This window comes from Rhinatrema bivittatum, chromosome 6 (genome assembly GCF_901001135.1).
Source record: "Rhinatrema bivittatum chromosome 6, aRhiBiv1.1, whole genome shotgun sequence".
In the NCBI taxonomy this organism is placed as follows: Eukaryota; Metazoa; Chordata; class Amphibia; order Gymnophiona; family Rhinatrematidae; genus Rhinatrema; species Rhinatrema bivittatum.
In genome coordinates, this window is record NC_042620.1 from 275714237 (window position 1) to 275741849 (window position 27613).

Below are 27613 nucleotides of genomic sequence, written 5' to 3' on the forward strand. Positions count from 1 at the left end.
ACCTCCCCAACATCCTCTTCAGTAAACACCGAAGCAAAGAAATCATTTAATCTTTCTGCAATGGCCTTATCTTCTCAAAGTGCCCCTTTAACCCCTCAATCATCTAACGGTCCAACTGACTCCCTCACAGGCTTCCTGCTTCGGATATATTTTAAAAAGTTTTTACTGCGAGTTTTTACCTCTACAGCCAACTTCTTTTCAAATTCTCTCTTAGCCTGTCTTATCAATGTCTTACATTTAACTTGCCAACGTTTATGCTTTATCCTATTTTCTTCTGTTGGATCCTTCTTCCAATTTTTGAATGAAGATCTTTTGGCTAAAATAGCTTCTTTCACCTCCCCTTTTAACCATGCCGGTAATCGTTTTGCCTTCTTTCCACCTTTCTTAATGTGTGGAATACATCTGGACTGTGCTTCTAGAATGGTATTTTTTAACAATGACCACGCCTCTTGGACATTTTTTACTTTTGTAGCTGCTCCTTTCAGTTTTTTTCTAACAATTTTTCTCATTTTATCAAAGTTTCCCTTTTGAAAGTTTAGCACAAGAGCCTTGGATTAGCACACTATTCCTTTTCCAGTCATTAAATCAAATTTGATCATATTATGATCACTATTGCCAACCTGTCTGGACTGATCCGTGGTACTACAGGAATGAAAATTAACAGGTAAGAACTAATTTTCCTTTCATAATTATTCCCTGGTCACGCTCATTAAAGATATTAACAGCGTTGTTCTCTCTGCTATCTCATAATCAGAGGACTCAAGAAAACCTGTTAAGTTTTCCATTACATTTTGTGGCATTTGTTGTTGTTTTAATTGTGCTTTCCAAACTGACAGAAAATAAACTTTTTTTAGGGGTGGAGTCTTCTCCGGACTAATTTCTAATACTTTGTGGAAATATCGTTTCAAGGTAATTTTAGGAATTTCTCCAATTACCCTAGGAAAGTTTATTATCCTTAAGTTTAAATGCCTCAGTGAATTTTCTATATTCTCGATTCTTCTATTAGCAGCTCCACAGTCCTAATTATATTTACTTGGACTTCCTTGATTTTTTTTCACTTCATTTTCCAAACTTAGAAATGTTTCTATTGTCTCCGTTTTATGCCCCTCAAAGTTCTGACATCATGGATTTAATATCACTGCCTACTAGGGATTTCAATTAAAAGAATTATTTCTTTATTGGTGAGTGAACACCTCTGTCCCAATATATGTGAGTCTACAAAACTGCCCACAGACGCAGTGCAGTGCAGTGCACTGCAACTGACACCACTGTATGTGCACGCACCAAACTTGTAACTACAAAAGAGGCCTTCTGGGGTTTTGGCTTAAAAGAGCAATGCTGTCCCAATATATGTGAGTCTGCAAAACTGCCCACAGACGCACAATGCAGTGCCTTGATATATTCTATAACTGAGACTGCTCTTTGTGCACAAAAAAATGAAACAGCAGAGAAAAGACTTGACTGGAAGCCTGAGCAAGCACAATTCCTAGTGATGTGCTTCTTGTTTGAAAATACCAACTCACACTATCTCCCACCCACACCACCCAAACCCTGCCTGTGCCTGCACCAACCTACCCCAGGGTGGTAAGATCAGCAGAAAAATGCCACTGCTGGCAGCTTGTTTCAGTGGGAGAGACAGAGAGACAGTCTGAGTTCAATAAAAAAAAGTGCAGTCAAAAAAAGCCTGGCTGGTACAGCAGCAAAAACGAACAAATATCTTTTTCAATGGAAAATTCCATCAAAGTAGCTAGCAATTGAATACAGATTTCAGACACTCAGACTAGCTCTGAGAAAGCCACCTCCCCGGACAACCCCTGCAAAGAAAGAGCGTGGCACGTCACGTGTTGTGTTCGTGGACCCTTGGGCCGGCTAGTGTGAGAGATGTAGCTACTGCAGGAAGGCCTGCAGTGATGCTCGTAGCTGGGAGGTGGATCAAGACCAGGAGACCTGACAGGGCCTTCACCTATACCAGCCCTCGTTCCCCACGGGTTGAGCCCTTAGGTACTGAGAGGGCCGGCAGGACTTAGGAGGTCTCTTGGAGACAAGAGCAGTAGTGAGCAGTCCAAGTCGTGACAGGCAGAAGACAAGAAACAGTCCAGAGATTCAAGGCAGGCGGCAGACAAGAAGGAAGTCAGGAGACGAAGCTGAGATCAAACCGAGGAATCAAGCCAAGGATCGGATACAGGATCAGGAGCAGGAACAAGACATGGAGCAGGAACAAGGCATGGAGCAGGAACAGCAACTGAACTTTCAGGAGAGACAACCTGTTGCTAAAGCTGCTCTCCACAGCAGCTACCAGGTTTACATACTCCATCCTTTATGAGATCATCCTCTGTCGCGTCACTGCCCTTAAAGGGGCGGAGTTTCCCACACGTGTCAAGCAGGAGCCCTTGCTGAGGGAAGCAGGACAGCGTCGGCGGCCTTGCGGCAGGCTCTGGGAGGCCTTCCGCGGTGCGGAGCTTGAAGAGGAGCATCAGAGCCGATAGGGGTATCCCATCGGGGTCTGCCACCATGGGCGTGGCTCACGGGTGCTGCGCCCACGAACTGTAACAGTACCCCCCCTCCTTCGACCCCTCCGAGAAGGGCCAGGCTTTCCAGGGTGTGTCTGATGAAAGTGCTGGAGCAATGCCTTGTCAAGAATGTTGGTGGATGGTTCCCATGAGTTCTCTTCAGCATCAAAGCCTTCCCACGCAATCAGATATTCCCAGCGTCTATGGTGCCGGTGGACATCAAGAATTTCCCGAACCTGATAAACAGAGTCATCATCAGACACCGCGGCAGACGGTTCCGATGGGGCCGCATGGAAGGGAGAGAGTACTAACGGTTTTAAAAGGGATACATGGAAGGAATTAGGTATCCGGAGACTTGTGGGAAGCTGCAAGCAATAGGTTACCGGTCCCAGGCGATCAATAATAAAGAAAGGTCCAATGTACCTGGGAGCGAGCCTCATCGAGGGAACCCTCAGGCGGATGTGGCGGGTACTGAGCCAAACACGGACCCTGTGTTGAACAGTGGGGCTGGGCTGGTCGACGGTGCCTATTTATTTATTTATTTATTTATTTACGTTCTTTTAATATACTGATGCTCAAGACAAGTCTTATCGAACCGGTTTACAATGAACAAGGGGAGAACCAATTAACAGAGCAGGCGTAGAAAAGTTACAATAAACAGGGAATGAATAACTTGGTCATTAGAAAAGAGGGATAGATTAAACAGTAAATAATGAGTAGAGAACTGTTGATTAGATAATAAAGCTTGTACATACATTTCAGTGGTTCAGATATCAAAAGTTAATTGAGTGATCAGTTACTGGCATAATAAGATAATTGTAAAAACAGATTTCTTGGCCGAACGGTTCCATATTTAGGGGGACTGAGGGTGAGACTGGGAGGTCAGGTGGGCGGGAAGGGGTGGGGGCAAGGAAGGGACGCACGAGGGAGAGGGGAAATAGACGGTGCTGGAAGAAGACAGTATCTTCAGCGGTATGCTTGAGTGAATAGCCAGGTTTTCAGTTTTTTTCTGAAGGAGAACTGGCATTTTTCCTGGCCGTACGTTTGGCAGCGTTGGCAGCCCGGAGTAAGCCATAGGGCGTGTAGTTGTTCGGCCGTAATTTCAGCCGCTGGGGAAGTTACAGAAAGTGGCAGTGTCAGTGGCGGTCTCGGAAGTTTGCCATATATGATTTGGAAGGGGGAATTCCCAGTAGTGGAGTGTATGTGGGAGTTATGTAAAAATTCCGCCCAAGGCAAGAGTGTGGCCCAATTGTCCTGTTGGCAGTTCACAAATGAGCAGATGAACATCTTCAAACCCCTGTTGACACGTTCTGCTTATCCATTTCCCTGAGAATGGAATGCTGTGGTAAAGTCCAATTGTATTCCGAATTTTTTACACAGTGCCCCCCAATATTTGGCTGTGAATTGAGGACCTCGGTCTGATGTTATGTGTAACGGGAGGCCGTGCAACTGGAACACGTGTAGGTTGAACAAACGTGCCAGCTCAGGAGTTGATGGAAGCTTGGGCAACGGAATGAAGTGTGCCATTTTGGAAAGCCTGTTGACCACGACTGATATTACTTGATTCCCTGAAGGCGTGGGCAGGTCCACCCCAAAATCAGTAGATATATGAGTCCAAGGTTCTCGTGGTGGTGACAGAGGTTGAAGAAGTCCCCAAGGTCGGCCGGGTAGTGGTTTTTGTTGGGCACAAGTCGGGCAGGAGCTAACGTAGGCACGAACATCTTGCATCATATGAGGCCCCCAGTAGTAGCAGGATAAGAGTTCTAATGTTCGCGCTCTCCCTGGGTGCCTCGCGGAGAGGGAGTCGTGCGCCTAAGAAAGTACTTTGGCACGAAGGCGGAGTGGAACCACCGTCTTCCCTGGCGGTATGGTATCCGTGTTGGCTAGTAGAATTTTAGCTGGATACAGGACATAACTAGGTGGGTCTTGTGAGTCTTCGGATTCATACAGTCTGGAGAGAGCATCTGCTCGCACATTTTTCACCGCCGGGTGGTAACGTAGTATGAAATCAAAACGGCTAAAGAACAAGGACCAGCGGGTTTGTTGTGGGTTCAGTCGCTGTGCTTTGCTGAGATATTCTAAGTTTTTGTGGTCGGTGTAAACCGTAAAGGTGTGCTGCGCCCTCTTCAGCCACTGCCACTATTCCTCAGATCCATCTTTATCGCTAGCAATTCTTTATCGGCAATTCCATAGTTCTTTTCTTCTGATGAAAACTTACGAGAGAAATAGGAGCAGGGAAGTAGAGTCCCCTGGTTAGAATGTTGACTAAGGACTGCCCCCACAGCAAGGTCAGAGGTGTTCACCTCCACAATGAATGGTCGGGCTGGATCCGGATGATGGAGACAGGGTTCTTGCAGGAAGGCGGCCTTGAGTTCCTTGAATGCTTGAACGGCCTCACTGGGCCAGTGTCTAGGATCCGCACCCTTCTTGGTCAGGGCCGTAATTGGCACTACAGTGTGATAGTAGCGAGGGATGAAGTTTCTGTAGAAGTTGGCGAAACCAAGAAAGCGTTGCACTGAGCGAAGCCCCACCGGTTGCGGCCACTCCCGGATGCTGACTATCTGGGTCCATTTGGAAGCCAGTGGTGGAGAAAATGTAGCCCAAGAAGGGTAAAGACTCTTGCTCAAAAAGACACTTCTCGAGTTTCGCAAATAGACGGTTCTCTCTGAGATGTTGGAGAACCCGACGGACATCAGAGTAATGGGTGGCTAGATCCCTGGAATAGATTAGGATGTCGTCCAAATAAACAATAACTCCCTTGTGTAGAATATCCCGAAATATTTCATTCATCAGTTTCTGAAAGACCGCGAGCGCATTGCAAGGTCCGAATGGCATCACAAGTTACTCGTAGTGACCGTTGTGCGTGTTAAACGTGGTTTTCCACTTGTCCCCTGGCTTGATCCAGACCAAGTTGTATGCGCCCCACAAGTCCACCTTGGTGAATACTCGGGCTCCATGAAGACGGTCCAAGAGCTTGAGAATTAAAGGGAGAGGATAGTAGAGATGTGAATCGGAACCGGAATCTGATCGGTTCCGGTTCCGATCCAAATCTTAAACTTTTTATCGCCCGGCCCGATTGGATTTTTGATTATCGGCTGCGCCCAATCCGATAATCAAAAAACCCTCCCCCACCCTCCCGAACCCCCCAAAAAGGTTTTAAAATTACCTGGTGGTCCAGTGGGTGTGCGGGGAGCGATCTCCCGCTCTCGGGCCATCAGCTGTGTTAATAAAAATGGCACCAATGGCCCTTTGCCCTTACCATGTGACAGGGTAGCAGTGCCATTGGCCGGCCCCTGTCACATGGTAGGAGCACTGGATGGCCGGCGCCCCCACTGGACCACCAGGTAATTTTAAAAGGTTTTTTGGGGGGGGGGGGTCGGGAGGGTGGGGGAGGCTAAGGGGGTCAGTTTAAAGGGTCGGGTGGGTTTTTTTTTATCGGGCCATCGGCGCCATTTTTATTAGTGGCAGCCAAAATGGCGCCGATGGCCTGAGAGCGGGAGATCACGCCGGGACCCCCCCCCCCCCACCACTGGACCACCAGGTAATTTAAAACATTTTGGGGGGGTTCGGGAGGGTGGGGGAGGGTAAGTGTTATGCTCAGTGAAGTGGACCCTTAGTCCAACGATGACTGATTAGGCCACCGTCGGTAGGCGAAGCCGATCCTCGGAGTTGCAGGTAGGAATGAAGAAGATCTGGATGCAGGCGCCTCCTGCTGGTCGTGTAATCCAGATGCTGGCGCCTCCAGCGGGTCGAGGAGCAAACCCCGAGGATCTCGTAAAGAAGTTCAGTCCAGTAGTTGTGAGCCAGCGATGTCCGCAGCCAGTCCAGGGGTCGAGAGCCAGAGGTGTCCGCAGCCAGTCCAAGGGTCGAGAGCCAGAGGTGTCCGCAGCCAGTCCAAGAATCGAGAGCCAGAGAAGGTACGTCGCCAAGCCAGGGATCGAGGAACCAGAAGAGACGTCAGCCGGACCAGGAATCAACACAGAAGGACAACCAGGAACCAGGAACTGAACAAACTCAGGAGCCAAGAAGTCAAGGCAAGGTCTGAGGGCACAGACCTTGCTTAAATAGTCCCAGCCAATCAGGATGCCGCAGGAAGAAGCTAACTCACATCCTGTGAGTATCTCTTTAAATCAGAGCCAGAGCCGCCCGCGCAGCCCTAGCAGCTAGTCAGGGGGCGGAGCTAAGCCGCGCGGAGAAGACGCCGAGGCCATGTTGAGGAAGCTGCCGCTGAGGATCCCGTCAGCGCCGATGCTCTGTCCGGCCCCAGGGGACAGCGGTAGGTCCCGGTCGCGGCTTGCCGCGGCCGGTATTCATAACAGTAAAGGATTCGTTTTAAAGGGTCGGGGTGGGTTTAGGGGTTGTTTTGGTGTGACGGTTTTCCCACCCTCCCCCTCCCCTGATTTACGATTTTTCATGATAAATCGGGGGAATTTCTATTGTATCGCGACTCTATCGATTTTTGACGATTTAAAAGATATCTGATGATTTTTTTAAATCGTCAAAAAACGATTCACATCCCTAGAGGATAGCAATCCTTACGGGTGATGGCGTTGAGTTCCCAGTTAGTCTATGCAGGGTCTTAATGACCTATCCTTTTTGGATACAAAGAAAAACCCGGCACCAGCTGGGGACGAAGAAGGATGAATGAACCCCCGGTCAAGGTTCTCTTTTAAGTATTTGGACATAGCTTGAGTCTCTGGCAAGGATAGCGGGTATACCCGTTCTCGGGGTAGAACTGTATCAGGTAGCAAGTCGATTGCACAGTCAAAGGGACAATGCGCCGGAAGGGAGACCCTCCTTGGAAAAGACGTCTGAAAAGTCGGCATATTGTGGTGGTAGTTGGAGGGTAGTAGTAGTAGCAATTTGAACCCGTGGTTGCGGCTTCTGGTGCAGGCAGGTAGTGAAACACTCGGAACCCCAAGCCGTGATTTGAAGAGTTTTCTAGTCAATAGTAGTAGGCGCGTGTTTCTGTAACCAAGGGAGACTCAATACAACTGGGTGGACTGCCTTTTCTAGGATGAAGAAGGAAATTTCCTCCTTATGGAGGACTCCAGTAAGGAGGGTCACAGGGGCTGTGTAGGAGGTAACTCAACCTGGGAGTGGCTTCCCTTGAATGGATGAGATGATCAACGGTGGGCTGCGGCGGAGCACTAGAAATTGCAGCTGGCATACTAATTCCGCCAGGATGAAGTTTCCTCCAGCTCCAGAATCAATGAAAGCCAACGTCGTGAACGAACCCCTGGGGAACTGAAGAGAGACAGGACCAGTACATTGGGGAGCAGGGTTGATGCAGCCTAGGGCCAGCCCCCCAGAGACACCTAGACCCGGGAGTTTCCCGGACGCTCGGATCACTGGGCCAACAGATGCCCCTTTACCACTGCAGTAAAGGCATAGGCCCAACATTCTTCGCAGCTTTTCTTCTGCAGGGAGATGACTGCGCCCCAGTTGCATGGGCTCCTCCCTGTGTTCCAGTGCACCCGTGGATGTCGCTTGATAAGCCATCGGGCGTGTGAAGGAGGAAGCCAGGGGAACCGGGCGACGAGCAGGCTTAAGTTCTCTTGCACGTTGCTGCAACCGTCGATCGATCTTGCCAGCCAGGTCAATGAGAGACTCAAGTCCATCCGGGAGGTCTCGGGTAGCCAGTTCATCCTTGATACGGGGAGACAACCCCTCGAGGAAAATACCGCGTAGGCTGTCCTCACCCAGTTTGGACACCAAAGTGCGGAATTTTACTGCAAATTCGGCCAGCGGGCATGACCCTTGGCGGAGATGACGCAGTTCGGAGGTGGCAGTGGATAAACGACCTGGCTCATCAAAAACCTGATGGAAGGTCTGGATAAAGCGAGACAGATCTCCGAGAATGGGATCTCCGCGCTCCCACAGCGGGGAAGCCCAGGCCAGGGCCTTGCCATCCAACAAGGACAGGATGAAGGAGTTTTTACCTTGATCCATTGGAAACTGCTGGGCCTGGAGCAAGAATCGGATAAAGCAGTGGTTCAAAAACCCCCGGCACTGCTTTGGATCTCCGGTAATCCTAGGTGGGACCAGCATATGAGTCAGAGGAGAGGGAGCAACTGGAACCACGGAACTGCCCCCAGCCCTGGAGCGGATTCCAGATGACTGACCAAGCGCTCCACCGTGGCGGATAAAGTCTCCAGACATTGTTGCTACTGCTGTTGTATTCGTTGGGCCATACCTGGGATAGCGTGGAGGCCGGGCAAATCCACCGGGTCCATGGCCTTAGCAAACTGCTGTGTTCATGGACCCTTGGGCCGGCTAGAGTGAGAGATTTAGCTACTGCAGGAAGGCCTGCAACGATGCTCGTAGCCGGGAGGTGGCTCAAGACCCAGAGACCTGACAGGGCCTTCACCTATACCAGCCCTCGTTCCCCGCGGGTTGAGCCCCTAGGTACTGAGAGGACCGGCAGGACTTAGGAGGTCTCTTGGAGACAAGAGCAGTAGTGAGCAGTCCAAGTTGTGACAGGCGGAAGACAAGAAGAGTCAATAACAGTCCAGAGGTTCAAGGCAGGCGGCAGACAAGAAGGAAGTCAGGAGACTTAGGAGGTCTCTTGAAGACGAGAGCAGTAGTGAGCAGTCCAAGTCGTGACAGGCAGAAGACAAGAAGAGTCAATGACAGTCCAGAGGTTCAAGGCAGGCAGCAGACAAGAAGGGAGTCAGGAGACAAAGCTGAGGTCAAACTGAGGAATCAAGCCAAGGATCGGATACAGGAGCAGGAACAAGGCATGGAGCAGGAACAGCAACTGAACTTTCAGGAGAGACAACCTGTTGCTAAGGCAGCTCTCCACAGCAACTATTTATTTATATTTATTTATTTATTTTTAATTTTTATATACCGAAGTTCTTGTAGGGGCTACAAATCACTCCGGTTTACATAAAACGAAGAATTGCTCAACAGAGAGCGGAGCTTTACATGGAACCGTATAACATATGGAACAGTATAACTGGTTGACAATTTAACATAGTACTAATTAAAGTAATATTTTAACTGGTAATAAATAAAGAAAGAAATATAATATTTTAAATAAGAAGTATGACTATTTAACGTTGCAATAAATAAATATAAAAATACGCAATGCCAAATAAATATATATGAAATAAAGTGAATTTTTGAGCTCAAAGATAATTGTCCAGTTTCAGATTCTTAAAAGTATATTGTGTCCATAGTTAAGGGATATCTGGTAATTAGGAAGTCTGTCAGTCAGGGTAAGATAAAGCGTCTGGGAAAGCTTGTTGGAAGAGAAAAGTCTTCAGTCTTTTTTTGAATTCTTGATGACTGGGTTCTAGTCTAAGATCTGGGGGAAGCGTGTTCCACTGGTGTGGGCCTGCTGAAGATAGCGCTCGTTTGCTCAGTGATGATTTTATTTGCGGAGCATGCAGTGTTCCTCTGTATGCGCTTCTGATTGGTCTGGAGGAAGTGTGCGGTTGGAGTTGAGAGCTTAATGTAATGGGGGCTAGATTGTTTGTCGCTTTGTGGATGATAGTGAGTACCTTATAGAGTATCCTTTGTTTAATGGGGAGCCAATGTAAGTTCCGAAGGATTGGGGTGATATGATCTTTTTTGTTAGTGCTGGTTAGAATTCTAGCCGCTGAATTCTGCACCATCTGTAATGGTTTGATAGTGTTGGCAGGAATACCTAGTAGCAGGGAGTTGCAGTAGTCGAGCTTGGAAAGAATGATGGATTGTAGTACTAGCCTGAAGTCGGAGAAGTGAAGGAGGGGTTTAAGTTTTTTGAGGACTTGCAATTTGTAAAAGCAGTCCTTTGTGGTATTGTTTACGAACTTTTTCAGGTTTAGATGATTATCAAGCCATGCTCAAGCCAACTACCAGGTTTACATACTCCTTCCTTTATGAGATCATCCTCTGTCGCGTCACTGCCCCTTAAAGGGGCAGAGTTTCCCGCGCGTGTCAAAGAGGAGCCTTTGCTGAGGGAAGCAGGACAGCGTCGGAGGCCTTCCGCGGTGCGGAGCGTGAAGAGGAGTGTCGGAGCCGGTAGGGGGGGCTCCCATCAGGGTCTGCTGCCACAGGCGCGGCTTGCAGGCGCTGCGCCCGCAAACCGTAACGCCGCATGCTTAAGGTATAAATAGTACAGCATCATCAGGAACAGCGTCACAGAGCACTGAGTGAGAGCAGCGATTGGCTGCATTAGAAAAATGCTTAGCTCTGATAGGTTGCATTCTCGTCTCCTTGCCATCCTGTCTAACCCACTCTATGATAGGGCTATGAGGTCACTTATGACTCACAGGAAAGGGCTGTTTTTCTTATGGATACTCCCACATGGCCTTCTCCTATTTCAAACGGTCGCTAAGAAATCACTGCGAACCAAAAGAATTAAACTAATATGATATGTTTTATTCATGGGGCATAGCCATGCATTTCGCGAACCCACGATTCAAATGAACAGGGACTTATGTGTTGCGGATTGTACATTCGTTGAAAATGAATGCATATCCCTATCCTGCAGCGCAGGGTAAGGTGTAGCGAATCCTTCTGGTGAGAATACGGTAGTTGCCCGAGGCACGGGGTATACCGCGGGGAATTCCAGCAAGGCTTGACAGAGATGAAGCAAAGTGATACTCACAAGGAATGGTTCCCAGAGATCAAGGCAGGAAGGCCCTTCAAGGAGCGAATAGCCTAGGAATGCGGAAGAGCCCCCGAGGAGCGGGTACTCAGAGCGTTCAACCACCGAGACAGGAACAGGAACTGGAAGTCCAAGGAGAACGGATTCAGCAACGAGAAGAACTCCATGCTAACTCGTAGGAGCATTGGGCCAGTCTGTTTAAATACAGGTAGCGAGATGACATCATACGGAGGGGACGCCCCCGAGATTCCCGCCATGACGTGTACATAGGTGGCCCATGCGTGCGTGCCTAAGTGACTCCAGAAGCAAGATGGCAGTCGCCAGCGCCCACGCCATCCAGGAATGCCAGGGAGGTCGGCGGTGACCGCCATCCTTCCAAGAATTGATGGTGCAGCGAAAAAAGAGGTGAGCATGAGAGGTCGCAGCCATCTGCGACCGACGGGCGCAACACAGATAATGCTGTGGCCTTTCCTGCCACCATCTTCCTTGAGTCCTGTGCTACACAACCCCCTCCTGAATAGTGAAATATTTTAAGTTCTTGGTTTTCCTCCTCACAAACAAGGAGAAATTATAAATTCAAGTCACTGAACAGCTTTTGGTGTTCATTGGATTAGCAGGCTCTTACTTTCAACTCATCAAGTAGCTTACCCCTTAGGTGGCCATCATGCGTGATAATGTCACTTCCATTATAAATTCCATTTTTTAATAATGTTTCTGACAGTTGAAATGGCTATCTGGAAGCATTTAGGGATTTTTTTTTTAACTAACCTTCCCCTGCTTTGTAAGAATGAATAATTTTCATTTTCAAATGCTCCGACAACTGCTGCTTAGAGAAGCCCATGGATGTTGAATACACATAACAATTGCTACCTTAGAAATTAGAAGGGTCAGAGTATTTATTCAACTATGGGATTGTTGTCATCTAAATGAAAGACATAAAGAATCAATCAACTTTTTGGGCCTTATTAACTTGCCCATTTAAAAAAAGTAGTAATGAATCAATTGAAAAGGTATTCAAACTTTTACACATGCCATATTCAATAGGGATATGCAGCTAATAATTTTGTTTGTTTCATTTTTGTTATTTATTTCTTGTTTTGTTTTGGCTTTAGTGTGCATTAAATCAAGTTAGTATTGTTGTGGAGCGCTAGGAGAGCGATCCCACTCCTGGGTGATGTGTGTCCTTGGGCCACGGCTCGACCCCAGAGGGGTCTGAAGAGGTGCCGCGGGAGGCGTGGCATGCCCGAGCATGGGCTGGATGGGAGCAGGGCTGGAGAGACATGGAAGACAGGCCCTCCTCCGGACCTGCACGCTTCGGAAGACCCAACAACGCAATGTTGGTCTTGTGAACAGTCCTCCGACCGTTCCCAGCCCTTTCGGACCTGCCGCAGGGTACGGCACGAAGCGGCAGGCCAGTTGGAGGCCAGGGCAGCGAAGACTGGAACATGGATTCAGACGAGACTCAGGAATGACGTAGACTCAGGCATAGACGTGGACTCAGGAATGAGGTGCAGGATGCATAGACGTGGACTCGGGCACAGACGTGGACTCAGGACGAGGTGCAGAATGCATAGATGTGGACTCAGGCACAGACGTGGACTCAGGACGAGGTGCAGGATGCATAGACGTGGACAGGCACAGACGTGTACTCAGGACGAGGTACTGGATGCACAGAGGTGGAGTCAGGAACGAAGGCTGAAGGAAGACATGGGCACTGTCCCTCAGGGCGCCCTACTCAGACCACCCGCGGGACTGAGTCGCGGACCACCCTTTCTCATGCGCGCCCTACTCAGCCCTGGAAGGCTGGTCGCAGACCACGCAGAGAGCGGGAGAGCACAGGAAAGAGTAAGCAGGTTGCTGCACTCCTGGCAGCTCAAGGCAAGGATACGCTGCACTCCTGGCAGCTCAAGGCAGGTTAAAGCATCAGGATCAGGAACAAGGATTAAGACAGACCTCAGTGCTGGAACAAGGACATCTGGAACAGCAGGAACACGGATACTGGAACAGGAGACACACCTCAGGGCTGGAACATGGACATCTGAAACAGCAGGAACATCAGGACTGGAACACAAGTATTGGATCAAAAGACAGACCTTGGGACTGGAACGGCAAGCAGACATCAGGACTGGACGAGGAGCTCCGACAGGTAACACGAAACACTGGACCTTGCAGAAGTGCTGGAACACGGACGACTTCCTGGAGCGAAGGATCTCAGGAGTGACCAACTCCTTGCGAAGGCAAAGACAGACTGGACGCTGAATCCCTTTGTAGAGCTGAGGTGGACAACGCCCAGGGAGGAGTCAGGAGGGGGCCACACCTGGCTGGCCCTTGAAGAGGAGCAGAGAGGCGCGCGCCCGCGCCCTAGGGAGCTGGAGAGGAGAGCTGGAAGCTGGTGGCGTCCTCAGCCACGTGGAAGGCCCAGGGAAGCAGTGGAGCAGCCCTGGGCTGGAGCTGGGTGAAGGCAGGTCAGTGGAGCAGCTCCCAGCTGTAAGGACTGAAGCAGGAAGAAGCAGAGAGAGGTAAGGCTGGCTGCAGGCACCGGCAGAGAGAACAGAGAGCTGCAAAGACTGAAGCAGGAGAAGGGCTGACTGCAGGAACGGCTCCATGCCGTGAAGACAGCCCCAGGAGGAGAGGTAAGACTGCAGGCAGAGTAGAGAGCTGTAGCAGGCTGCAGGCACAGTAGAGAGCTGCAGGCACCGGCAGGGACGGCTCCCTACCGGGTGAGGACCCGGGCTGAAGCAGGCACTGGGAGAGACGGCCTGCTGGCTGAAGGTCCCGGGATCGCAGCAGCACGTCGGGGAAAGGCAGAAACAGGAGCTGACCGCATGGCAACAGCTGCGGGGACGGCCCCAGCTGATTCAGGGAGAAAGAAGCAGCAGCGTCAGCAGCCCGACTGGTTGTGAAGGTAAGAGCCTGCTCACGCTCCTCGCGGGCAGGATCACAACAAGTATACACTAAATTGCACTAATTCGATTTAATGCACACTAAAACATTTAATGTGTACTAAAAACAAAAACAAAAAAACAAATGCACCTTCCTAATATTCAATAAGTTAAAAAAAATCAGAAAATAGTCATTTTGAATTAAATTGCAAAAAAAGTCATGTTTAATTTTTATTATGTAGAGATTGTCGGCTTCTGTTCAACTAAGATTTAATGTCTCTATTGTAAATTTCAAAAAACAGCAAATCAAGCAGACCTTGACATCAGAAATTCATGATAGATAATACAAATTCCATTTAATTGATGTGCCATTGAAACATGCAATTTGACCAGGCGTGCCAAAACGTTTGCATACCACTGTAGTACCAGGGAAATGCTAGCAGGGTCCTGGATTACTCTAGTATCCTAACTTAAATTTATTTTATACACTGTTTGAGTAGAGAAAGGAAAAGAATAAGCTCTACAGAGGATATGAGAAAGCCCTGAAATTGGGCTTCAAGGGAGACAGAATTTTTAAACAACATCTTGAATATTTCTGTTCCTTTTAGGTGCTTGATCCGTCTGATACTCTCAGATTTCGGGAAAGAATCTGAAGAGAAGAGGTTAGTCTATCATTGTAATATAGAACTCTAGCACTATATACAGCTCCCAACCATCATTCACAGCTCTCTGTTACCAGGTACAACTCTAAGAGGCAGATCTTTAAACCTGCGCGCGGGCATAGATTTGTTCACGCAACCCGGCGCAAACAAATCTATGCCCGATTTTATAACATGCGCACGCTGCCGCGCGCATGTTATAAAATCCAGGGTCAGCGCGCGCAAGGGGGTCCACAATTGTGCAACTTGTGCGTGCCGAGCCGCGCAGCTTTCCTCTGTTCCCTCTGAGGCCGCTCCGAAAGCAAGATAGCAGTCGCCAGCGCCCACGCCATCCGGGAATGCCAGGGAGGTTGGCGGTGACTGGCGGAGGCCGTCATTCTTCGAAGATTTGATGGTGCAGCGAAAAAAGAGGTGAGCATGAGAGGTCGCAGCCATCTGCAGGAGGTGACCAAGCAGCTGCCTTTGCAGCAGCAGGATACCCTCATGTAGCTGGTGCATAAGGGTTGGGCATACAGAAAACATGAGTTCTACGTGACCTATGATGTTTTTGAAACAGCATCGAGGGTCTCTGCAGTGGGAATCGGCACCCACAAAATGGCATGGCCATGGGCCTTGGATCTCCAACCAGAAGTACAGAAAAGACTCACTGATGTGCTGTGTAATGGGGAGAATCTCTTCAGAGATAGGGGGAAGGATATGATGGCCTAGCTCCAGGACCACCATAAAACCCTCCAACAACTCTCCACCAGCAGCCCATACCTGTCCTCCTCTGCTAGGAGATTGGCAAGATCAGGGCAGAAGAAATCTTTCTTTCACCAGAGGACGTACTATCTTTCGCCCTCTCAATACTGTCAGCAGCATCAGAGTTCCCGCAGCCATCCCACTCAGCAGAGAACTCCTAAAACCCAGCCAGCATCTCAGTCAACTCCAGGGATGCAGTTTTGACCGGGTCATAAGGAGCCTAGTCCAGTTAACCTGTGTCCGGGGCGATGGATCTGCAGGTCAGGGAAAAGCTGCATTTCTTTGCAAACCAGTGGCCCAGTATAACCTCAGACCAAGAGGTACTACTAATTGAGCTCTCCTCCCTCTTAACAGCCAGGGTGGTCAAGCCTGTTCCATCAGGGCAAAGAGGGTATAGATTTTACTCCAGGTACTTCCTGATTCCAAAGGGAACACGAGGATTCCAAAGGGAACAGGAGGATTTTGTCCCATCCTAGTCCTAAGGGCCTTGAACAGATTTATTAAAAAGAAAAAGTTCAAGATGGTTTTCCTGAGCACCTTGTTTCCCCTTTGCTCCCTCGATCTGAAGAACGTGTATACTCATATCGAGATCTTCCCAAGTCACCGGAAGCATCTCTGATTCATGGTGGGAAAGCAGCATTTCCAGTATTGGGTATTGCTGTTTGGGCTTGCGTCAGCCTCACGTATCTTTACAAAATGCTTGGTCGTGGTGGTGGCGCACCTCCACAGGTTGGGAGTGTATGTTTTCCCTTATCTGGATGATTGGCTGGTCAAGAGCAGCCCTCAGGCAGGGGCTGCAGAGTTCATACACTTGATTATCTGGGTATTGGAGTTACTAGAATTCATCATCAACTACCTGAAGTCCCATCTCAGCCCATCACCTCAATTGGACTTCATAGGAGCCCTGATAGACATGGCTCAGGCCAAGGCTTTCCTGCCTTGTCAAAGGGCCATCACTCTGATGACCATCGTGGCAGAGATTCAGCAGAGCCAGCAGGTGTCCACCTGGCATATGTTGAGGTTGTTGGGCCATATGGCTGCAACCATTCATGTCACTCCCTTGGCATAAGTGTACATGCACAGCGCCAAATGGACCCTGTGGTTGCAGTGGTGCCAGGCCACACAGAACTTCCAGGATCTCCTCCAAGTCACCTCGCCCTTCCAGGACTTCTTGCTCTGGTAGCGGGTACTTTCGAATCTGGAATGGGGGATCTCTTTCCAAAATCTTCTTACCCAAATTGTCCTAACCACAGATGTGTCCACCGTGGGCTGGGGAGCTCATGTAGATGGGCTCAGTACCTAGGGTCTGTGGTCTGCCCAGAAGCACTGCTGCCAAATCAGTTTCCTGGAGTTCTAGGTGATCAAGTATGCACTATGGGCTTTCAGAGATTGGCTGTCCAACAAAGTTGTCCTGATTCAAACCGATTAACCAAGTGATGATGTGGTATGTCAACAAGCAGGGAGGTACGAGGTCATACATCGTGTGTCAGGAAGTGGTCCAGATCTGGTCAAGGGCTCTATCCCACAGGATGGTGCTCAGGATGATGTAGCTGGCCAGAGCAGAGAACGGGTTAGCAGTCAGACTGAGTCATGCCTTCAGACCTCACGAGTAGTCTCTGAACCAAGGAATTGCGAATTGGATCTTCCACCACTGGGGGAGCCCAGACGTGGATCACTTTGCATCTCCTAGAAACAGGAAGGTATCTCTGTTCTGCTCCCTATACAGGAAAGATGGCAAACCAGACTGAGACATCCTTGTTCAGCATTGGGGCAAGGGTCTTCTGTAAGTGTATCCTCTGATTCCCTTAGTAGCGAAGACTTTGTGTGGACAAAGGGACTATAATTCTCATAGCCCCTTACTGGCCAAGACATATCTGGTTTCCACACCTGCGGGAGTTGTCCATCCGGAGGCCGATTAGTCTGGGGACTTCCCCAGATCTCATCACACATAATGAAGGCAGGTTGAGACATCCTAACTTCCATGTCTTGTTGCTCACAGCCTGGATGATGCAACTGCTCCATCTTTCAGTTGATATGTCTCGGGTCTTGGTGGCTTCTAGAAAGCCTTGCACTTTAAAGTCTTATGGACTGAAGTGGAGGAGGTTATCCATGTGGTATGAGTAGAAAGCGCTAGATCCATTCTCCTGTCCCACACAAAAACTGCTTGTCTACCTTCTACACCTATTGGAAGCTAGATTGAAGACCAACTCCATTAGAGTTCATCTGAGTGCAACTGGCGATACCACCATGGTATATATAGTACACCCATCTCTGTACAGCCTATAGCTGTATGTTTCATGTGGGGCCTGCTTCAATTGAACATCACTTAAGGCTTCCTGCTGTGTCTTGGGACCTCAACGTGGTGTTAGCTGATAAAAGCCCCTTTTGAGCTGCTCCCCACCTGTGACCTGAGGTAGCTGACCTGGAAGGTTATATTTTTGGTGGCAGTCACCTCAGCACGCAGGGTCAGAGTGCTCCAGGCCTTAGTAACTTATCCACCTTATACTAAGTTTTATCATGACAGGGTGGTCTTGCGTACGCAACCTAAGTTCTTGCCTAAGGTGGTGACGAACATGCATCTTAACCAGTCCATCATCCTGCCAACGTTCTTTCCCAGGCTCCATTCGCACCAAGGCGAACAAGCACTGCACAGTTTATACTGCAAACGAATCTTAGACCTCTGTCTGGGGCAGACAGAAGTCCATAGACAGTTTACCAACTTTTTGTTTCTTTTAATAGAAATAGGTTGGGCATGTCATTGCCAAATAGACACTATCAAATTGTCTAGCAGATTGCATCTTCTTCTGTTATGCTCAGGTGGGTCTGCATCTTGGAGGCCAAGTCAAGGCTATTTCTGTTCAAGCCATGGCAGCATCAGTGGCCCACTTGTGAGCAATTCCTGTAGAGGAAATCTGCAAGTCTCCAAATTGGAGTTCTCTCCACACATTCACATCTTTCTATTGCTTGGATAGGGATGCGATAGTAGGTTTGGCCAATCTGTCCTTCGGAATCTGTTTGAGGAGTAGAACACAACTTTCTCATGCCTAGGGCCCATTGTTTGTGTTCAGGCTGTCTCCCTCTCTATTACCAACACAGTTGTAGTTATGCCCATTGGCATCTTTATGGAGTGTTTGTTTGTCCCCTTTTATGATAGCAGGCAGCCTGTAGCTAGGGAATCACCAATTTGTGAGAACTACCATCCTGCTTGTCCTAGGAGAAAGCAGAAATGCTTACCTATAACAGGTGTTCTCCATGGACAGCAGGATGTTAATACTCACAAAACCTGCCTGCCGCCCTGTAGAGTTGGGTTTCTCCTGTTTTTTTATTTATTCTAATTCTACATTATAAGACTGGAGAGGGACCTTGCATGGACGCATGGTGTAGGGCATACTTTGACATAGGTTTCCATGTTGGGACTCCATCTAATGATGTCACCCATGTGTGAGGACTAACATCCTGCTGTCCTCAGAGAATACCTGTTAGAGGTAAGCATTTCTGCTTTCTCCTAGGACAAGCAGGATGGTAGTTCTCACACATTGGTGATTCCATTGTTGCTCTGCATATAGAGACTGGCTTGTTCTGGGTTTCAGTTTAGTTCTTCTCTGCATGTTTCTATTTATACTTTCTGTTCTCTTTATTCTGTATTTGGTCAGGGTCTTTCTGTGTTCTGCATATTGTGACCAAGATGAGGTATTTTGCTGGCATGTAATTTGTATATATGGATCTGGCTTGGTCAGTTTTTCTAATAGAGGTGTTTCTCACAGGACAAACAGGATGGTAGTCCTCACATATGGGTGACATCACAGGATGGAGCCCAATCACGGAAAACTTCTGTCAAAATTTCCAGAACTTTGACTTGCCCCTACTGGGCATGCCCAGCATGGCATTAACTCTGCAGCCAGCAGGGGTCCCCCTTCAGTCTTCTTTTTTCCACGCAGCAGTAGCCTCGCGGTAAAGGAGCTCTGAAGAGATTCCTGACAGGAATTTTCCTCAGGGAATTACTAAAAGTTAAATTGCCCCACAGGGGTCCCTCCTCTAACTTTTCTCAGTCCGCAGTACTCAGGTAAGTTTTTACCCATTTTCCGTCGATTACCGTCGAGTTTGGCCCTCGCGGCCTACTGGCTGTCAACCGTACCGTGGCTCGATTTTTTTACATGGCCATGGCGTTGGGGTTTCGTTGGTGCCCGGACTGTACCCGCACCATTTCTATCACAGACCCCCATAAAGTCTGTGTAATGTGTCTAGGACGCAAGCACCAAGTCTTGACTTGCACCAAATGTGCTCTAATGATACCGAAGGGTCACAAGGCCAGAATGGAGAAGATGGAACTTCTCTTCCATGCTCAAACCCAGACTCGGTCCATTGCATCGACGTCGTCAAAACCGGCACTGTCAACTTCGCGCCAGCATCGACCACTGACCGGTGACAGACTGGCATCGACGACTTCTCGGCCATCGACACCCTCTACTCCCCCTCAGGATCGAGGGGATCGCAGGGAGAAACTTCGCCATCGACACCATAAGACTCAGACCATCGAGAGAGCGAAATCATCGACCTTGCCATCGTCCGAGCCGCTGTCGAAAAAACCCCATCCAGGAAAGGCACCGACCATTCCTGCGACCAGATCACCGAGGCAACCCTCACCCGATTGGGGATCGGGAGCCGCGACTCCGCCTTTAACGGTGGTCCCTCCGGCTATTCCTCTGCCTCCTTCTTCTGTTCCGAAGCCGGGGCTGCTTGCTCCCGGTCTCCGAGAAGAACTGGACTGGATGGTTCAGGAGGCCATCGACAAGGTGATGCAACGTCTTCAGGTTCCTCCGGCACCGACACCGGCACCGCCTCTGGAACTGGTCATCGAACCGATTCCGGCAGCGCTGGCACCGCTGCTATCCAGGATGAAAGTGCTTATGGCCGCTTTTCCACCGATGGATCCTGGGTCTCCGATGGCTCCAATGCCCTCCCCACTGACAGCATCATTGGGAGGAGAAACACCATTTTGCATCCCTCCATCGGGAGTTCTGCCTCAGCCATCGATGCCAATACTTCCCTCGCCATCGACCCATCCATCGGTGCCACCGAGTCATCCATCGATGCCTTTGATGCCTGCACCAGTGCCTTCGATGCCATCATCGGTGCCTCCTATAATTCCTCCGATTCCTTCGGAGCCTAGACTGGGTCCTTCAGGTATCCAACCACCCTGTCCCCCTCTAGTTCCTAGAGGGATGGGTGTGGATCCTTATGATACATGGGGTATCGATACCTCAACAGACACTGATGATTTACCTTCACCACCTTCACCTACTGAGAGTAGAAAGCATTCTCCCCTAGAGGACCTTTCCTTCATAAATTTTGTGAAGGAAATGTCTGAATTGATTCCCTTCCAATTACAGATGGAACAGGATGATAGGCACCAGATGATGGAGTTGCTCCAATTCCTGGATGCCCCTAAGGTAATCACCTCTATTCCCATTCTTCAGGTCCTTCTCGATCTCCTCAAGAAGAACTGGGAACATCCTGGATCAATTGCTCCAGTACACAGGAAAGCTGACACTACCTATTTGGTACAGTCAGCACCAGGTTTTCAAAAATCACAGTTTGATCACCACTCGGTTGTGGTAGAGTCTGCACAAAAGAGGGCAAAAAGGTCAAAGCCACACTCATCTGTTCCTCCTGGAAAGGAACAGAAGTTCCTAGATAACATTGGTCGCCGAGTATTCCAAGGAGCCATGCTCATCTCCCGAATTGCCGCCTATCAGCTTTATATGACCCAATATAACAGGGACATTTTCAAGCTGATACAGGATTTCTCAGACTCCCTGCCTCAGCAATTTCAAGAACAATTACAAACCCTAGTATACAAGAGTTTTGAGGCAGGCAAGCATGAGATTAGAACATCTTATGACATTTTTGACACCTCTACCAGAGTGTCTGCAGCTGCTATTTCGGCGAGACGGTGGGCCTGGCTCAAGTCTTCTGACCTACGCCCAGAAGTACAAGACCGGTTATCTGACCTGCCTTGTGTCGGAGATAATCTGTTTGGTGGACAGATTCAACGGACAGTGGCAGAATTAAAGGATCATCATGAGAACCTAAGACAGCTCTCTTTGATGCCTTCTGACTTCTCCTCAAAACAGCCCTTTAGAAAGGACTCTAAGAAGTCTTTCTTCCGCCCAAAGAAGTCTTACCCGCCACCAACCAGATCCCGTGCCACGAGACCTTATCAAAACCACAGTCTCGTCAAGCCCGTAAACAAAAACCACAGGCAGCTCCTCAGCCAGGACCTGCTTCCGGTTTTTGACTTCCACATAGACAGCAGCAGCCAGATTCCTCTGTTGCACATACCAGTGGGAGGTCGATTGTGCCACTTCCATAACATGTGGCATTCAATCACATCCAACCAATGGGTATTGGCAGTCATTGCTCAGGGTTACCATCTCAACTTTCTTGCCCTGCCACCGGACTCCCCACCTCTACAGATGTGGAGAACATCTGAACACTCCATTCTTCTGGATCAAGAGGTTTCCCTTCTTATCCAGTCAAGAGCAATAGAACCCATACCATACTCTCAGCAAGGCCTAGGGTTCTATTCCCAGTACTTCCTAATCCCCAAAAAATCGGGAGGCGTCCATCCTATTCTGGACCTACGGGCCCTCAACAAGTACCTCCAGCGAGAAAAGTTCAAGATGGTCACCTTGGGATTGCTTCTACCTCTTCTACAAAGAGGAGACTGGCTCTGCTCTCTGGACCTCCAGGATGCATACACCCACATTGCGATAAGTCCTGCTCATCGCAAGTACCTGAGGTTCCTAGTAGGCCCCAAGCACTATCAATACCGAGTGCTTCCATTCGGCCTAGCGTCTGCACCACGAGTCTTTACAAAATGCCTCATAGTCGTCGCAGCTTTCCTCAGGACACAAGGTGTTCACGTCTACCCCTATCTGGATGAAGGGTTAATCAGGGCTCCCACTCAGCAAACTGCTCTGTCGTCCCTCAATCTAACCTTACACACGCTAATTTCGTTAGGATTTCTCGTCAATTATGACAAATCCTACTTAGTCCCATCTCATACCTTGTCGTTCTTTGGGGCAGATTTAGATACCTTACAGGCAAAGGCTTTCCTACCTGAACAACGAGCACTGACTCTTGTATCTCTTGCTCACCAGCTGCAGTCTCATCACTCTGCGACTGCACGCCAATTTCTGGTCCTCCTGGGACACATGGCATCCTCGGTCCATGTCACACCAGTGGCCTACTTGGCCATGAGACTCATGCAATGGACTTTGAGGTCTCAATGGACTCAAGCTATTCAGCCTCTTTAGACCGTTGTCCACGTCACCGACTCACTCCATCTGTCTCTCGCCTGGTGGAAAAATCAGACCAATCTCCTCCAGGGATTGCCCTTCCAGGTTCCAAATCCTCAAATCACTCTCACCACCGATGCTTCCAACCTCAGTTGGGGAGCCCACGTGGCCAATCTGCAGACACAAGGACCTTGGTCTCCAGAGGAAGCCAAACACCAAATAAATTTCCTGGAACTTCCTGACACAGAAGAGCCCACTTACAGTCAAAGGTATGCCCCACAGGGGTCCCTCCTCTAACTTTTCTCAGTCCGCGGTACTCAGCTAAGTTTTTACCCATTTTCCGTTGATTATCGTTGAGTTTGGCCCTTGCGGCCTACTGGCCGTCAACCGTACCGTGGCTCGATTTTTTTACATGGCCATGGCATTGGGGTTTCGTCGGTGCCTGGACTGTTCCCGCACCATTTCTATCACAGACCCCCATAAAGTCTGTGTAATGTGTCTAGGACGCGAGCACAATGTCTTGACTTGCACCAAATGTGCTCTAATGACACCGAAGGGTCGCAAGGCCAGAATGGAGAAGATGGAACTTCTCTTCCATGCACAAATCTAGACTCCGTCCATTGCTTCGACGTCGTCAGAACCGGCACCGTCAACTTCGTGCCAGCATCGACCACCGACCGGTGACAGACTGGCATCGACGACTTCTCGCCCATCGAGCAATCAGATATGCTCTCAGGACTTTTCAGGATCGCTTCTCAAATCAAGTCATCCTGATTCAGACGGACAACCAGGTGGCAATGTGGTACATCAACAAGCAGGGAGGCACAGGCTCCTTCCTTCTGTGTCAGGAAGCTGTGCAGATTTGGGAGGAAGCTCTCTCCCATTCGATATACCTCAGGGCCACCTGGTTGCCGGGAGTGGACAATGTGCTGACAGACAAGCTGAGTCGTGTCTTTCAATCGCACGAGTGGTCTCTCAACCCCTCTGTAGCGAACTCCATCTTTCAACAATGGGGATATCCTCGGATAGACCTCTTTGCGTCCCCACAAAACCGCAAAGTGGAGAACTACTGCTCTCTCATTTGCAGCAAACTCTCTCAACCCAGAGACGCATTCTCCCTCTCATGGGCAACCGGTCTGCTCTACGCATTCCCTTTACTTCCTCTTCTCTCGAAGACTCTCGTGAAGTTACGTCAGGACAAGGGAACCATGATACTGATAGCACCTCACTGGCTGCGCCAAGTGTGGTTTCCAATACTTCAGGATCTCTCCATCCGCAGACACATTCCCTTGGGAAAGGACCCACTTCTGATCACTCAGAACGACGAGAGCCTACGCCATCCCAATCTTCACGCCTTATCCCTGACGGCATGGATGTTGAATGGTTAATCCTTCAACCACTTAACCTTTCTGAACCAGTTTCCCGTGTCTTGATTGCTTCACGGAAGCTTTCCATGAGAAAAGCTTACTCTTACAAATGGAACAGATTTAAGTCATGGTGCTCTTCTCAGTTCCTTGACCCCTTTACCTGTCCAGTTACCAAGTTTTTAGACTATCTCTGGCACTTATCAGGGTCAGGTCTAAAATCTTCTTCCATCAGAATGCATGTCAGTGCAGTAGCCACCTTCCATAAAGGTGTCGGGGATGTCCCTATTTCAGTACAACCCCTTGTAACACGCTTTTTGAAGGGCTTGCTCCATATCAAGCCTCCACTACGTCCTCCGGCCCCTTCTTGGGACCTTAATCTGGTTCTGGGTCGGCTCATGAAACCACCATTCGAGCCTCTTCTCTCTTGTGAACTTCGATATCTCACATGGAAAATGATTTTCCTTTTGGCAATCACTTCAGCTCGCAGAGTTAGTGAATTGCAGGCTCTAGTTACCTATCCGCCTTACACTAAACTTCTGCAGGATCGGGCGGTACTCTGCACTCACCCGAAATCAATCCATCATACTACCTACCTTTTTTCCCAGGCCCCGTGCCAACCCAGGAGAACAGGCTCTGCATACCTTTGACTGTAAGCGGGCTCTAGCGTTTTACCTAGACCATACAGCTGCCCACAGGGAAAGCACTCAATTGTTCATCTCTCTCCACCCTAACAAGTTAGGGAAGCCTGTGGGTAAACAGACTCTCTCCTCCTGGTTGGCGGACTGCATATCCTTCTGCTATCAGCAAGCGGGCATTCCATTCCAAGACCGTGTTAACACACACTCTGTGAGGGACATAGCGACTTCAGTAGCACACCTATGATTGGTGCCGCTTCCTGACATTTGCAGGGCTGCTACCTGGAGTTCTCTCCACACATTTGCAGTCCACTATTGCTTGGACAAAGCCGGAAGACAAGATTCCATCTTCGGCCTATCTGTCATTCGTAACCTATTTACAACGTGACGTACCAACACCCTTCTGCCTGCCCAGTGGGGTTCAGGATGCCCTCTATCAAATTCCACCCCAGTTGTGCCTGTTGCACACCTTTTGGGTACATTTGGTGCATGTTCGGACATCCTCAGCTCGGTACTCACCCATATGAAAGAAATAGGACTCACTAATAAAACAATAAAATGGTTCGAGTCATACTTAAACAATAGATGTTTCCAGGTACAAATAAAAAATGCACTTTCAGACAAAGTCACACTGCTAACTGGTGTCCCACAGGGATCAGCCCTATCTGCACACTCTTTAACATTTACCTCCTCCAGTATGTCATTTACTAGCAGGACTAGGAATCATACACTACATTTATGCAGATGATATACAGTTACTGTTACCCATTCCAACCACCATTGAAGAAACAATGAAACTAGCCAATATGTATCTAGCAATAATCAAACAGCTCCTAAACCAGATGGAACTGGTAATAAACATTGACAAAACTGAATTCTTACACTTGAATGTTTAAAAACACACACCACACACAACCAACATTCACAATCAAAAATATTCAAACCGCTGAGTTAGCAATAAAAGTTAGGAATCTAGGAGTAATAATTGACCCTGAGCTAAACATGAAACAACTCATCTCACAGAAAATAAAAGAAGGTTGGGGGATGGAGAGAGAACGGGTCCGGAGAGGTGAGGAGAGTCTCCTTCCCAGAACCGGTTGAAAAGTTCTTCAAAAAAGAATTACCTGCCACTTGAATTTCCTTGAACGGAGGCTCCTGGACTGATCCTGTTCCCGCCCACCCGCGTCTGACGTCATCAAAGGGGAGGGAACGGTAGTGCTAAAACCGGACCCCCCTGCGGAGAGAAGTTCGGGGACAGAGAGAGAACGGGTCTGGAGAGGTGAGGAGACTCTCCTTCCCAGAACCGGTTGAAAATTTCTTCAAAAAAGAATTACCTGCCACTTGAATTTCCTTGAACGGAGGCTCCTGGACTGATCCTGTTCCCACCCACCCGCGTCTGACGTCATCAAAGGGGAGGGACCGGTAGTGCTAAAACCGGCCCCCCCCTGCGGTGCGCAGTCGTCGCCGGCGCGCTGCCAAAGCCGCGCGCGCCAAAGGGGCGCGCGGCTTTGTTTGAGATCTTGGATACTGATAAGTTTGGAAAAGGTATAAGAAACAGGAACTTAAACTGATCTTCAAAAGTAAGTTATATTCTTCTTGTGTGCCCGGCTCTCTCCCTCCCTCAATGAAGGTCCCAAGATTATTAATGGTGTTTTGAGAAAGTGTAATTCTTTTTTTTGGCCTTCTGAAATTATGCCACTTACAAAACGGAAGGGAAGGTTGCGTCCAGAGACCCCGACTTTTCTCAACCCAATCCCTTCACAGCCGTTAATAGAGAACTTTCTCAAAGTTTTAAGTGAAACATCTCCGGGCAGTTCCGAACTAGGGACAGAGAAGGAGCAATCTCTGATCCCTCAGGAACATTTTCAAACCTCCTTAAGTCCTGGAGCGCCTTTGACTCCTGACCCGCCTAAACCTCCACAAAATATGAATCCGGAGGGGATAAGTCTCACTGAAATTGTGGTCTTAATGCCCAACCTCGGGGGAGGAAACATATTGAGTGAAGGTACTGGAAGGAGTGCCATAGATGAACCAATATTGGTGATGGAGAAGGGAGTTAGAGAAAAATCTTCACCTATGGACCCCTCAACTTCAACACCGAAGCGCGGAGAAGGAGGGGTAGGACCTTCAGGAATGAAGGTTATTAACTACCCGCAGGAGACTGGGAACAGTGTTAACAAAAAAAATCTTTCAATTTGGGGTTACGCTTGAAAACATATGGGAAGTATTAATGGATTTAAAATCTTCAATGAATAATCTAGAAAATAAAATGTCTGAGGTACAAATACAAGGAAAAGAAATAGAAGACAAAGTGAAAAAGAACTCCCAGAATTGTGAGAATTTAGAGAAACAGCTAATTAAGGTCCAAGAGATACAGGTAGGATTGATTAAGGGAGAAACAGCGAATTCGAGAAGACTTGAGGTCTTAGAAAATAACTTTCACTATAAAAATGTTAGAATTTTGAATTTTCCCTCAGTAAAATTAATATCGCATTTAGAACAATTTAAAAGATTTCTAAATCAAAATTTATTAATTGTCCCTGAAGATATTCCTTCTATAGAGAAAATCTTTTACATAGTAACAAAGAATCAGGAAGAGCATAAGGTTTTAAAACAATCCCAACCATTGGATAATCTCACAGATTTTCTGGAAAGCTCAATGGAAGATCAAGTTGAGTCTAGGGGAACCTTATGTGTGAGGTTTATGAAAACTGAGGATAGAGATAACATCTTAAAATTATTCTAAAGGAATCGAGAAAAATGATATCTCACGGAAAAAATTTGGATGTACCCTGACATAACGAGAAATACACAAATTAGAAGAAAAAATTTTCTTCAGATGGGCTCAGAAGTTAAAAAACTAGGAGCTCAGATGATAGTTTACTTTCCATGTAAATGTATTGTAAAATACTTAAATGA

The 27613-nt window shown here is 48.4% G+C and overlaps 1 protein-coding gene across 1 annotated transcript in view; it reads left to right on the forward strand.

Annotated features, from left to right (window-relative positions):
• TEX11 (testis expressed 11) overlaps window positions 1-27613 on the forward strand; it is a 974891-nt gene that overhangs the window by 648577 nt on the left and 298701 nt on the right. The window contains exon 20 of the mRNA XM_029607248.1: window positions 14600-14653. Coding sequence (XP_029463108.1) covers window positions 14600-14653 — 54 coding nt within the window. The remainder of the gene's footprint in view (window positions 1-14599; window positions 14654-27613) is intronic.